The following is a 13,577-nucleotide window of genomic DNA, read 5'->3' as shown; positions in this document are numbered from 1 at the left end:
CTGCAATTTTGTAGAACTATATTTTTCACTATTTATTATGGTCTTTTGGTTGGGCTTTAACTAGGTAGAGTTCTTACTCTCCTCAAGCTTTGCTGTGAGAATGCAATAATTAATAAAAATAAAAGGAAACAAATGTTTGGAATCTGTTTCCTTGAGTGTTTCTTTTGCCAAGTTGTTCCTCTTGCCTCTAAGGCAAGAGTTGGACTTTCTACGAATTTATTTCACTTGTGACTATGATGCCTGTGTATCTTGTCAGGCATACACACAGTCATTTAAACTTATATATTTGCTTTTTATTAACTATCTACTTAACTGTGAAAGTGGTCACTGAATTTTAGTCGATTCCTAAGCAGGAAAAAAATTTTTTTTAAATGCAATTGTATTCAGGGTACTCTGCAGCAGATATGAGTGAGACAAATTCAAGGGGCCACATTTTCAGATACATTTCATTTTCTGAAATTCAAATTTATTAATTTCCAAATATTGAAATAGCTATGTCAAGCACTGACCTAAGCACATTAATAATATTAACTCATTTCACCTTCCAATAACTGTGTGAGGCATTTATTATTTTTATTCTCATTTGACTGATGAGAAAATTAAGATACAAGAGTGTAAGTAACATACTCAAAATCTCAGTTAGAAAAGAGCACAGCCAAATTTGGAACCCAGATGATCTGGTTCAGGAGCCCCTACCCTTCGGCACAACGCTATTCTTTCTTCTTAACGAGAACTATCCTAGATGGGTTATCTATATAAAATAGATGTTCAAGAAAGTTTAAGAATCAGTTAACTCTCAGCCAGGACTGCAGACTGAGCAAAGAGAGTTGCTTCAACTCTGCCTAGAGACCTCACTAAAATTATCATAGAGGAAAACCAAGGAATAAATAAATAACAAAATAGAAAATGGAAACAGACTTGTGAGTTCAACAACTTTCTGGAATTCAGAAAAACCAATTTGGCCAAATTCTTTGGTCAAGGAATTCACAGGGGAAATTAGAAACTATTGTGAGACAAAGGAGAATGGGAAAACGGTAAGTCAAAAGTTATGAGATGAAGTGAATGCAGTACCACAGGGAATATTATAGGTGTAAATGCTTACATTTAGAAATAAGAAAGTCTCATATCAGTATCCTAATTTTATATCAACTAGAGAAAGAAGAAGAAACTCAAAGTTAGCATGAGGAAAATAATACCAAAGATCAGAGAATAAACAAAATAGAGAACAGAAAAAAAAAAAAAAACAATAGGGATATCAATAAAACTAAAAGTTGGATGGTTGAAATGATCAACGAAATTGAAAAACCCTGAGCTAGATCACTTGAAAAAAAAGAGACTACTTCAAATACTAAAATTAGAATTGAAATATGGGACATTACAACTAATCCCACAGAAATGAAAAGGATTGTAAGAGAATACTACAAACACTTATATGCCAACAAATTGAATGAACTATAAGAAATGGATCAATTCCTAGAAATATACAACCTGCTAAGACTGAATCATGAAGAAATAAAAAATTTGAACAGACTAGTAAAGAGACTGAATCTGTAATAAAAAATCTGCCAACAAACAAAACCCCAGGATCAGACGGCTTCACTGGGGAATGCTACCAAACATTTAAAGAATTAACACCAATCCTTCTTAAACTCCTCTAAAAAACTGGAGAATTGAACACTTCCAGACTCCTTCTGTGAGGACAGAATCATCCCAATACCAAAGCTAAAAACACTGTAAGAAAACTATAGACTCTATACAGAATTGAATCAATACCTGGCAAAATTCCTCAGCAAAAACCTCAGCAAAATACAAGTTCATCAGCACATGAAAAGAATTATACACTATGACAAAGTGGGATTTTTTTCCTGGAATGCAAAGATGCCTCGACCCTCACATATTGGGTCAAATGGTTTTCAATCAGGGTGCCAAGACCCTTCAGTAGGGGAAAGGAGAGCCTCCTTAACAAATGGTGGTGGAAAAACTGGATACCAAATGCAAAAGAATGAAGCCATATACAAAAATTTCCTTATATCTTTTTACAAAAACTAACTCAAAATTGATCAGACTTAAACTAATGCCTAAACAACAAAAATCCCAGAAGAAAACACCAATGAAAAGCTTCATGGCATAGGATTTGGCAATGATTTCTTGGATATGACACCAAAAGTATAGGAAACAAAAGCAAAAATAGACAAATGGGACTATATCAAACTTAAAAAAGCCTGTGCATCAAAGGAAACAATCAACAGTGATAAGGCAACCTACAGAATGGGAGAAAATATTTGCAAATTACATATCTAATAATGAGTTAAATATTCAGAATATAGAAAGAACTCCTACTACCCAACAAGAACAAAATAACCTGACGAAAACATGGGCAAAGAACTTGTACAGACATTTCTCCAAAAAAGATACAGAAATGGCTAACAAGTCTAAGAAAAGGTGCTCAACTTCGCTAATCATTAGAGAAATGCAAATCAAAACATAATGTAATACTGCCTCACATTCATTAGGATGTTTACTATCAAAAAAAAACAAACAAAAAACCCAGTAAATGTGTTGTTGAGGAGGCAGAAACTTTGGAATGCTTGTGGGAATGTAAAATAGTGCTGCCACTATGGAAAAGTCAAAAAATTAAAAATACAGTTATACCATATGATCCAGCAATCCCACTTCTGGGTGTTTACCTAAAAGAATTTGAAAGCTGGGTCTTGAGAGATAGTAGTACTCCTGTGGTTCACTGCAGTATTGTTCACAATAGTCAAGAGGTAGAAGCCACTCAAATGTTCATGGAGGGATAAATGAATAAAGAATGAATAAATGTAGCATATACATGAAATATTATTCAGACTTCAAGAAGAAAGAAATCTGGGACGCCTGGGTGGCTCAGTTGGTTAAGCAGCTGCCTTCGGCTCAGGTCATGATCCCAGCGTCCTGGGATCGAGTCCCACATTGGGCTCCTTGCTTGGCGGGGAGCCTGCTTCTCCCTCTGCCTCTGCCTGCCATTCTGTCTGCCTGTGCTTGCTCTCTCTCCCTCTCTCTCTGATAAATAAATAAAAAAATCTTTAAAAAAAAAAAAAAAAAAAAAAGAAGAAAGAAATCTTATATGGGACGAGGATGAAGCGTAAGGACATTATGCTAAATGAAATAAGCCAGTCAGTCACAAAAAGAAATACTCTATGACTCCACTTATATGAGGTACCTAAAGTTGTCAAAGTTTAGGAACAAACTTTGTTAAAAGTTTCCTAAAAATTTAAAACAAACTTTTAGGAACTAGAATGGTGGTTGCCAAGGGCTGGGGGGAGGGGAGAATGAGGAGTTTTTCAATGGATATAGATTTTATTAAGTAAGATGGAAAATTTCTAGAGATCTGTTGCACAGCAATGTGAACATACTTAACACTACTAAACTGAAAAAAAAATAGAGTCCTATCTTTTTTTCAATTTAGACACTGAAAAATTTGTGTATGAAATATTATGATGTCTGGGATTAACTTCAAAATAATCTGAAGGTTGTTTGGGGGGGGAGGGTGAAAGTTGGGTCAACTGGCATCAGTTGACAATTCTTAAAGTTGAGTGGGTTCATTATACCATCCCTTCTACAACTAGGTGTGTTTGAAATTTTCCAGAATGGAGTTAAAATAGAAAAGGGTATCAAAATGAAAAATTAAATCAATAAAAGAGCTAGATGAGAAATTCAAGGAAATATCCCACATTCGATAATGAAAAAAGACTAAAAGAGCATGTGAAAGAAAGCTAAGAGACATACAGGACCTCCAGGTCATCCAATCAATAGGAGCACCAGAAAGAGAAAATAAACAAATGGAGGGCAGGGATAAAATATTTTTTATCAGATGGATGTTATTGCACTTTCATTACTGGTAGGAATATAAATGGGCAGAAATATGTAAGGCATCAATTTTAGTATCTTAAAATTGAAAATTGATATTCTATGAAATCTCTTCTATCTACCCTAGAATAAGAGCTGCATATAGTAAATGTTCTTAAATAAATGACTAATTCTTGAAATTAACTAATTACTAAATAAATTCTGGTTATTTAAATCAAGTATATCCATATAATGTAAGATTCACTGAAAGAAATGAAGTGTGTGCAAATATAAAAATATCTCCCAGATACATAATGATAAAAATAATTTACAAAATGAATATTCTCAATTATATTTAAAAAGATACAAATTTCATATAGCTAAAGGAAGACTATAATTACTTTTATGTATATGAAGTTTCAAATAATACAATATTAACTATTTCTTAGGTTGGGTTCTATGTAAAGAAAAAGTTTATAGAACAAAATATATGGAAGGATTCACTTCTCTCAGAGTTTAACTTGCTATAAAAGTGAAATATACTATTCCTAGGAGGAAGGAAATAATTCAACTTACTTTCAAAAGATAAAACTGGCGGGGCACCTGGGTGGCTCAGTGGGTTGGGCCGCTGCCTTCGGCTCAGGTCATGATCTCAGGGTCCTGGGATCGAGTCCCGCATCGGGCTCTCTGCTCAGCGGGCAGCCTGCTTCCCTCTCTCTCTCTCTGCCTGCCTCTCTGTCTGCTTGTGATCTCTGTCGAATGGATAAATAAAATCTAAGAAAAAAAAAAAAGATAAAACTGGCTTTGCCAGGTTCTCCAGCATAGTTAGACCTACATGGTCAGTTTTTGGGTGAAGGACACAGAAAGGCCATGCCCCCAAGGATTCATGTATACTTCTGCAAATGTCATTTGACCTAATACCACCGGCCAGCAGTGTACCCTTCCCTGTGGGAACTGAGGTCCTGGTGTGAGAAACCTATGCCTAGCAAGCTAGTCTTGGTTTGGTAGGAATATGTCCCAGAGACAGACAAAGGAACACGCATATATACTCAGATACTTTTATTTTACACAGGAGAACTGAGGCCCAAAGAAGTATTGTATCAAGCTCACATACCCAAATAACCTTTTGAGCAGATCTGACAGCATGGCCATGAATTTTTACTTCTCTTGCCTGTTCGCTCTGTATCTAGCGCTTGCACATTTGCACTTAGGTATCCCTGTCAGGTGAGGAAATGGGATCAGCAAATGGCACAGCCATGGGGAGGACTGGAGACCTCCCACTTCCAATATTTCTTTACATCTCTAATCCATAAAAGCTGGCCTCTAACTCTGAATCACTGGCACCATTAGCACTATTTAACCTACCTTTAGTTGGTTTCTATGTATCCCAAGATCCTGCAGGGCTTTTGTTTCCAAGTAGTTCTTAAATGTTTGAAGAATCAAAAATAGTAGTTTTAATATTTTAAGTGTTATATTTTGGGTTTATTACAAGCTCTAAATATTACCTATAGCTTAAATACAACTCCAACAATCTGAAGGGGAAAATTACAATTGCTGATATATTAGTTACTTTGGCACATATCAGCTAAAATTCACAAGTGTTATTAAGGCCACAAAACTTCAACATTTTCTGATTTACTGAGGCACCCCTTTCCCTACTCTTTAGTCCTAAGTGGCCATGTTTTCGTAGGACTGGCATTTTCCCAAGCAGTTCTCTGGGTACTGAGTGTATTCCAGATTTCTGTGTTGGAGTACATTTGGATCATCAAAACAAGCTTGTAAGTACTTCTATCTGGGGGCCACATACCAGGTACTTGTTTTAAAATGATTTTAACACTACCTGAACAGCTCTCTTCAGCCTAGAAAACTGGAAAACAGGCCAGTAGCTCACTACCTGGCTTCTGATTAATAATTCTTTCATGTGTAAACCAAGAACACTAGCTTCTAAGAATGGATCACTGCTTACCTCATACAGGTTATCTATATGCTTACCTTAACTAGACTCATATTGTGGAATTTTTCAAGTACTATGCTTATGGCAATGTTTATTGAACGGTTACAGTAAAATCTTTTAGTTTCCCAAGCTAATTGGTTCATTAAATTATAATTAATTAGTTAAAAAATACCTGAGATTTTATCAACTTGGCATAGTTCTTTCCAGATTCAGTCCCACTCAAATCCCTGATGTCTGAATTATTTTTTGAAGTCTAAAACAAGTAGAATCAAGGACTTGGATAGATGTGAAATCAATGTTTGAGTGACCCATGTGGCTGTGTGGTTGACCATGGATTGAGAAAGAACCCAAGTTTGCAGGAGGGAAGAGGATTTTCATCTTAATGTCAGGTTTGAACTGCTTGAGGTGCAGGCTGTCTAGTACACAAGCAGATGTACAGAGCAATCTCAGCTGAAGTCTGAACACACATGGTAACTGAGGACAGGGGACAACATAGTACAGAGAAGTGAAGATCTAAGTCCAAACCCAGGAAAAAGGCGTTTCATGACTTAATTCTAATCACAATGACTTTTTCTGGTCAACTTTGTAATTTGCAAAAATTTTGTTTTTTCTACAAAATTTTCTCTAGTAGAGAATTAGGCCTATTGAGGATATCCAGAGGATTATACAACCTAAAAAGCAAAAATTTCAATACTTCTATGGGACATCAAGAGGATGTTCATTCCATGAGCCCATTTAAATCTCATCTATGCTACTAATAATGCTCCAGTCATCAGGCAAGCCAAACCTCACAGCCAGTTTCCAGATTTGCACAAGAACAGCATTTAAGAAAATAAAGCATAAACAGTGGACTGCCTGGGTGACTCAGGTGACTGAACGTCTGACTCTTGATTTTCCTCGGGTCAAGATCTTGGGGTTGTAAGATTAAGCCCTGTCAGACTCCATTCAGTGGGGTCTGCTTGGGATTCTCCCCCTACCCTGCCCCCCAAGCAGTCCTGCTCTCTAAATTTTTAAAAATAAAAAAAAGCATAGAGTCTAATAGCTAAACAATGTTATCCATTACTGTGTCATAGCGGTCCGCCTAAATAAATTTGCTCTACTAATGACACGCTTTTCTCTTAACACACATCTATTAAATGTTTATATATAAACTACACATTAGTATAGCTCCACATTAAAAGAAACTCCAAGGCCTGTATATAGTTATATAAATATAACCTAAATACTGGGTCTTTTTTTGACCTGTTAATTAAAACACTTCTCTGCAAAACTGCTTAATATAAAGGCCAATATTTCCAAAATATTTAACAATTTGCTAAGTTAACTCTAGCGTAATGTCAAGAGAAAGGATGTATTAATTGGCAGAACTTAGTATTTCCCATGTTAGTTACCTGCCTACAAATCAGAATTTTTGGGATTAAAACCCAGATGTCTTTTGGAAAAGCTCTAATACGCAGCCAGTTATGAACCACCACATTGTATACATTCATCAATGCTAAGGTCTCCATGTATTTAGTTAATACAACTTAGTTTTCAGGTGATGTCAAGAACCAATTGCTTTAGTGGCCTCTTAAGATACAATGAAAACAGGACAGACCACCCATCCCTAGAATATTAACCTAATTTTCACTATGCAAAAGGTGGACAAGGATTTTGTAGTGCAACTCTGTACTCCTAAAATACGTGGGTACTTAGGGAAAAAGTCAACAAGCCTTAACAACGGATTATCAATTTATTAAAAAGGTTGATTTAAGCATCTGCAATGGTGACTTCAACCTCAACTCCTGGCTCAATACTGATGGATGTAATCTGCTTCACAATCTCAGAAGGACTGTGCAAATCAATGAGCCGCTTGTGGATCCTCATCTGAAAACGATCCCAAGTCTTAGAGCCTTCACCACAAGGAGTTTTTCTCGTAGTGATTCTCAGAGTCTGCAACAAAAGACAAAGGAAACCAAGCATTTATGGTTTTATGCTTATTCCTAGGACACCTACAAAACTAGTACTTCTTTATTTCATTTGTAAATACTTCCCAGAGCATCATTCCTTTTTACCGAAATCACCATCTATTTATGACCGCAAATTAGTTCTCCTCAGCCAAGACAGTGCCCTTATGAAAGCACCATACCCCACCCAAGAGAAACAGTTTCACAGTTAGCTGTGAAAATCAGGCACTGGACATGAACCAAGTTTTACCAACTATTTTTCTTTTAGTTTGTGTTCCTCCCTTCCCCCCCAATTTACTTCACCTTGGTAGGCATCCGAACTGGTCCTTTCACTTTGAGATTCTTTTCTTTTGCGCCTCTGATCAAATCAGCACATACTACAGAAAAATAAAAGCATCTTTTCAGTTCTTTCAAAACAGTCAGAGCGTTAGTAATTTTAGCTGATGCTGGCTCAGAATAGCGTATAAAACTATCATCATCGTTCAACACAGTAATCGTCTCCTCATCGCCAACAAGGGTTTAAGAAACACATGAACAGTTAAGCATAGATCCTTCTCCTTTGCCTTTTCTAAGTTAAGCAACTTGTCACTTGAGTCCTGAGTCAATCCTGTACAGCAACAAAAACAAATTCGTTCTATTTTTTGCCCACAGGTCTCAACGTGAAGATACCATACTGACCCTTTTCCAAAGATTTTACGTTGCGGCTGGTGAGAGTAATTCTAATTCGGTGAATCGCCACCTCCGGTTCCACAGGTGTCTTCCCAGTGTCTTTAAAAGCCTATCATTACACAAATAAAGACAGATTTCTTAAAAGCCTGGAAACGACCTTAAAGGGACTTCCCAGGCTCCTCTACCATCTCACGACCTCCTCCACAGAGTAAGTGGGGCTCGTATTCCCACCGCTTCCTCCCATCCCAGAATCCGTCCCCAGAAGGGACCGTGTCCCTCCGCGTCCCCAACCGCGCGGTGCCGACCCCCGCCTCACCATGACTGCGGCGCGGCTTCCTGACCGACTTGTTCCTCGGTGAGAGCGAACAGCGGTGAGTCAGGAGCACAAGCGGGGCGTCCAAAGCACCGCTTGACCTGCGACCGCGTCTTCCTCAAAAAGGAAGCCGTGAGGCCTGCGTGGCGCTTATATAGCTGCCCTCCCGTCTGCATCCGGGTCCCGCATGCGCCTCCGCGCTGCCCCGGAAGAGGAATTGCCCTGAGGGCTCTCGAGGCGGCTGCGCGAGTCGGGGCTAGAGCACTCGAGGAGTTGGCGGGAAAGGCGTGGCTGTGGGTGCCCCCTTTCGGCCGGGAGGACTTAGAGCCCCGGGAGGCGGCGTCCCCGCCCCTGCAGTTACCACGGTCCTCAGGCCACCTGGAAGAGATGACAGGGAGACTATGACCTAAAACCCGAGAAACTCCTCTTCCTGGTGCACCTACCCCTGGCCTCTGCAAAGACTCGTGTAGTTTTTACACTGCAAATGTTGCTTCCTATACAAACCGAAGCACTCTTTCTATGAGCAGGTGGGTAACTTACTCTGAGTTTAACTCACGTAGATATTGGGGAAAATGACTGACCACCTGGTCGTGTTGTTTCAAACCTTTTTCATAGCCTGAAACACATTTTCGGGATATTTCGCCTTCTGGCTTCCCAGAGCGGCAGATCCATCTAATCCGTTTCTAGAAAGCACTGAACTTGGGTTCTTTCCCTCGGAGGAAATTGAGGGCAAAAATGCCTGGCTGCCGGGATTATCCTGTGCATCCGGAGGCCCACCCTGGAGACCTAGGCCGTCTCCCGAACTCTAAAACATGCTATCGCCTCTCTGTTCGGATAAGGTAATATCGGATAAGACCCTTCAAGATCTCCGTTATACTGAGTTTATGGGACAAAGTACAGTGGAAAAACCAAGAGCGGTCAACTGTCTTGGGTAGCCAGGAGAGAGCGTAAGGAGGACACATATACTTAAGGATGACAGAGTGGTTAAGTGGAAGGAAATAGGTAAGACTGGTTTTGGTACAGGGCAGAAGGAAGAATAAATAACCTCATTATCTTACATGTGAACTGCTGAATGCAGAAGAGTTAAATGTGCTCAGACACACAGAACTGGTGAAGGACAGACCTCTGACCCCTCCCATTAGGGCTCCTTCTTGAGCCTTTCCCTTCTGTTCCTTGGAGGGAAATCATACTTAAAGCTTTTATCAACTAATAGCACAAATTTATTTGTTTGGTGATAATTGGGCATAGCTAATAGCTGGCTTTCTTTGGCTCATAAATATATGTATATAGATTTTTCTGCCATTTACCAGTTAATTTAAATATTAAAGTTTGTGTATTTCTAGTTCAGTTATTCTAAAGTGTCATCTGACTGTAAAAACCATTATTGGGAGAATTTGCAGCAAACAAATCTGAAAATCTGTGGTCTTAGTTTACTAGGTGTAACCTAAATGAGACTTCATAACTCAGGGCTTTAGCTTACTGCTATGGCTACCAGTAGGAATGCTTGAGAACTGTTTGTGATTTTTTTTTTTTTAAAGGAACAAATCTGGTACATTTATTCTTAGGTTTCCCGTCCCCTTCAAGTACTTGAGAAAATGGTGAACAAATTAACTTCCTTGACCTTAGAAAAGAATTTCAGTATAGAAAAAGGCTAATTGTGGCCCAGCATGTAAGGGAAGAATTGTAGATGTAACCAGAACTCAGGAAACAGCTGGTTGAGATAACAGAAAAATGTCACGAAAGCCTATTTTTCAAATTTGTGTTTAGTTGAGACATTTTGTTTTTTATTTTTCTCTTGAAAGTTAACTGCTCCTGTAGGCCCCATGTTTTCATTAGAAAGGTAATGTTCTAACATAATGTAAGATATTGGAGAAAAAGTAAAAATTGACAATTTATCCAAAAGAAGAAAATACAGGTTGCCATCCTTAATGCCTTAGATCAATTATGCATATTATAAGATTATAAGTACTTTGGTATTAACCAAGTTGGTCTTTGGGAACGTTATACCCAAATAGGTATTTCCTCTAGCAGTTTAATGAAGATTTTACTGTGAAAAGGTGGAATTAAATATCCGTTTCATTTTAAAATAAAAAAAAAATTCTTAGGACCATTGCAAACTTTGTGTTTTCAACATATCTATCCATAGCCTTCCTTTACTGATTTTTGTAGCTCTTTCAAAATGATCTTGTAGACTCTTACTATAGGTGTTTGTTCCTGTCTGTGGACAGCCATCTACTGGTCTCTTGCTGCAATGACAGTGTCATCGTACTACTTACAAAAGGAAATTAACAGAAGTTTAAAACTACCTAATTCATGGTACACACTATTGGTAAAACAGTAAAGAAAATGAATGTGTTAAGTGTCTGTTTAGACACAGTTTTATTAGCAGAATTTTTGATCTAAATAACTGTGTTTAAATTTAAGAATAAAGTCTGAAATTTAAGGATAAAAACCAGGAAGTTTAAAACTTACTGTCATGGTTACTCATGTTGTACTGGTAGGAAAGTGAAATGTGGAGGCAATTCCTGGTGGTTTACAAGAATTACATACGAGGACTTAGAACAGTACTGGGTACATAACATTAGCCAGCACTGTACTAATATCAATTTTTTTGATCCTCACATCTACCCTGGAATGTAAGTGCTGTTATTCGTATTTTGTGCATGGGAAGACTGAGGTTAGGTGGCCTGCCCAATGTCACAGGAAGAGCTGGTGTTTGAAGCTCTGCAGTCTAACTCCAGAGTTTGCACTCTTACTCTCTCTCCTATGGTGTCTCTCACTATATATTTGGTCTTACCATTATCATTAGTAGCTGTACTTACCCGCGATATAAAAAATCCTATTCTGTGAAATAACATAGCATAGCAGGGCACTCTCTATTTTACTTTAGTTGAAGTTAGAAATTTTATTGAGCTACTAATATGTGTCCATTGTAAAATGGACTTATTTTTTAACTCTTTCCTTTTTTTGGTTTGAAGCTCTGTAGATACTCAAGGCCAGTTAACTCTATTTGCTCATTAAAATCGTTAAACTGAAGTGAGCAATGGAACAGAATTGGGGACACAGATCTTTTCATTGAGAATGATTCCTATAGAACTTGCCTTGAGTTGGTAATTTTCAATCATGTTTAACTGCAGAGCTCACAGAATTCTCTATAGGGGTAGAGACTGAATGTTTTATCCACTAGACCTCATAGTACTTCTTTTCCCCCTTTCCTTCTCCTGTTCTCAGGCCTGCAGGCCTAGAGATTCTAACATTTCTTGAAATGCAATCTGACAAATTAGTCTACTTCTGTCACATAGTGCCATTTCCTAGTTTTAGCAGAGGACTCCCATAGTCACACATTTGTGATCCTGATATCATGTAAAGGAGCCAGGGATAGATTTACCCATCAATTATTTTTTTCCCTGAGGTTGTGCTTTTCATGTTATATAGAATTGGTATCACTTTTTAGAAAATACCATTTGCCTCCCTTAATGGAAACTATGGCTTTCACCACACACTAATTCTGCTGCATTGCTTGTGTGGTGGACAGCCTCAAATATGGCCCACAGTGATCTCCACTACCTGTTATTCATGCTCCTGTGGGGTCTTCTCTTGAATGTGGAAATGTGCGACTTGCTGTAAATGCTAGAATTTGGCAAATGTGCTGCAATTCACTTCCATGAATAGATTAAATAAGATTCTATAGCAGACTCTCTCCCTTGCTAGTTTTTTTTTTTAAGATTTTATTCATTTATTTGACAGAGAGAGAGAGAGACAGGGAAAGAGCACAAGCAGGGGGAGTGGCCAGGCAGAGGGAGAGGGAGAAACAGGCTCCTTGCAGAGCAAGGGAAGCCCAATATGGGACTCTATTCCAGGACTCTGGGATCATGACCTGAGCTGAAGGCAGTGGCTTAACCAACGAACTGAGCCATCCAGGTGCCCCTCCACCTTGCTAGTTTTGATAAAGCAAGCTGCCATATTGGGAGCTGCTATAGGGAGAGGACCAAGGAAATGAGGGTAACCTGTGGCCAACACCCAGCATGAATTGAGGCTTTCAGTCCAACAGCCCCCAAAGAACTGAAATTCTACCAACAACCATGTGACTTTGGAAGCAGATGTCTACTTGGTTGAGTTTTCAGACGATACCTCAGCACTGGCACTCCTTAAATATTACATCCGAGGTGAGTACCTCCCAAGGCCTTGCAACCTGTTCCTGGCTCTGATGGGCACATGTAGGAGAGGCAGCTGTAGTGCAGCAAAGAGGACACTGATGGGGGTTGTGAGGACATGCTCAAGTCCACTGCTAGGTTGGCCACCTCTCAGAAGTCATCCCATCTACATGAGCATTACTTTTCTAATTGTAAAAAGAGGGTGCTGGACTATGTGATCTTCCCACTTCGAAAGAATAAACAGATAAAAAATAAAACAAATCCAAGAATATCTCTTTACCACCAACATATTACCAGACATTCAAGATGGCTTCTGCCTCCTTTGTCTCTCCTTTCTGCTCCCCAACACCGAAGAAGCTATAGAATCTACAGGGGAGGAGGCTTGAAATAGCAGAGGAGACTCCCCTCTCCCCATTTCAAGTACTTTGATCTCAGGTGGCCATTCATCTGATTTAGCCATGATAGCCTCAGTACATAACCAAGATGTTATTATTACTAGTGCTAACTTTCACTCAAGAGTGCTCCAGTTTGGATTATAAATGTTATAGTTTCTTTACTCAAGCACAAGTCTACCTGATGATAGCGAGGACAAAGCTTTGAATTGGATCAATTTAGGGTTTCAAACTGAGTTAAACTGAGTTTTAATAACCTGAAGTTACTGGAAAGTCATTGACTCTTTCCTAGATTTTAATTAAGGGGTGGGAAAAGATGAA

The 13,577-nt window shown here is 38.6% G+C and overlaps 1 protein-coding gene and 1 non-coding gene across 2 annotated transcripts; both read right to left on the bottom strand.

Moving 5' to 3' along the window:
- Window positions 1–7,495: 7,495 nt before the first annotated feature.
- On the bottom strand, window positions 7,496–8,905 carry RPS20 (ribosomal protein S20). Its single transcript, XM_047728154.1, has 4 exons — window positions 8,714–8,905; window positions 8,407–8,506; window positions 8,032–8,105; window positions 7,496–7,714 (listed from the first exon to the last, which is right to left on the bottom strand). Exons 1-4 carry the CDS (start codon window positions 8,714–8,716, stop codon window positions 7,532–7,534), a joined length of 360 nt encoding a protein of 119 aa, XP_047584110.1. The 5' UTR covers window positions 8,717–8,905; the 3' UTR covers window positions 7,496–7,531.
- On the bottom strand, window positions 8,173–8,239 carry LOC125099587 (small nucleolar RNA U54). Its single transcript, XR_007127294.1, has one exon. It is a non-coding gene; the product is annotated as a small nucleolar RNA U54 (small nucleolar RNA).
- Window positions 8,906–13,577: the final 4,672 nt, after the last annotated feature.

The sequence above is a fragment of the Lutra lutra genome, chromosome 4, assembly GCF_902655055.1.
Source record: "Lutra lutra chromosome 4, mLutLut1.2, whole genome shotgun sequence".
Lineage (NCBI taxonomy): Eukaryota > Metazoa > Chordata > Mammalia > Carnivora > Mustelidae > Lutra > Lutra lutra.
This window is presented reverse-complemented; position numbering and strand designations above follow the sequence as displayed.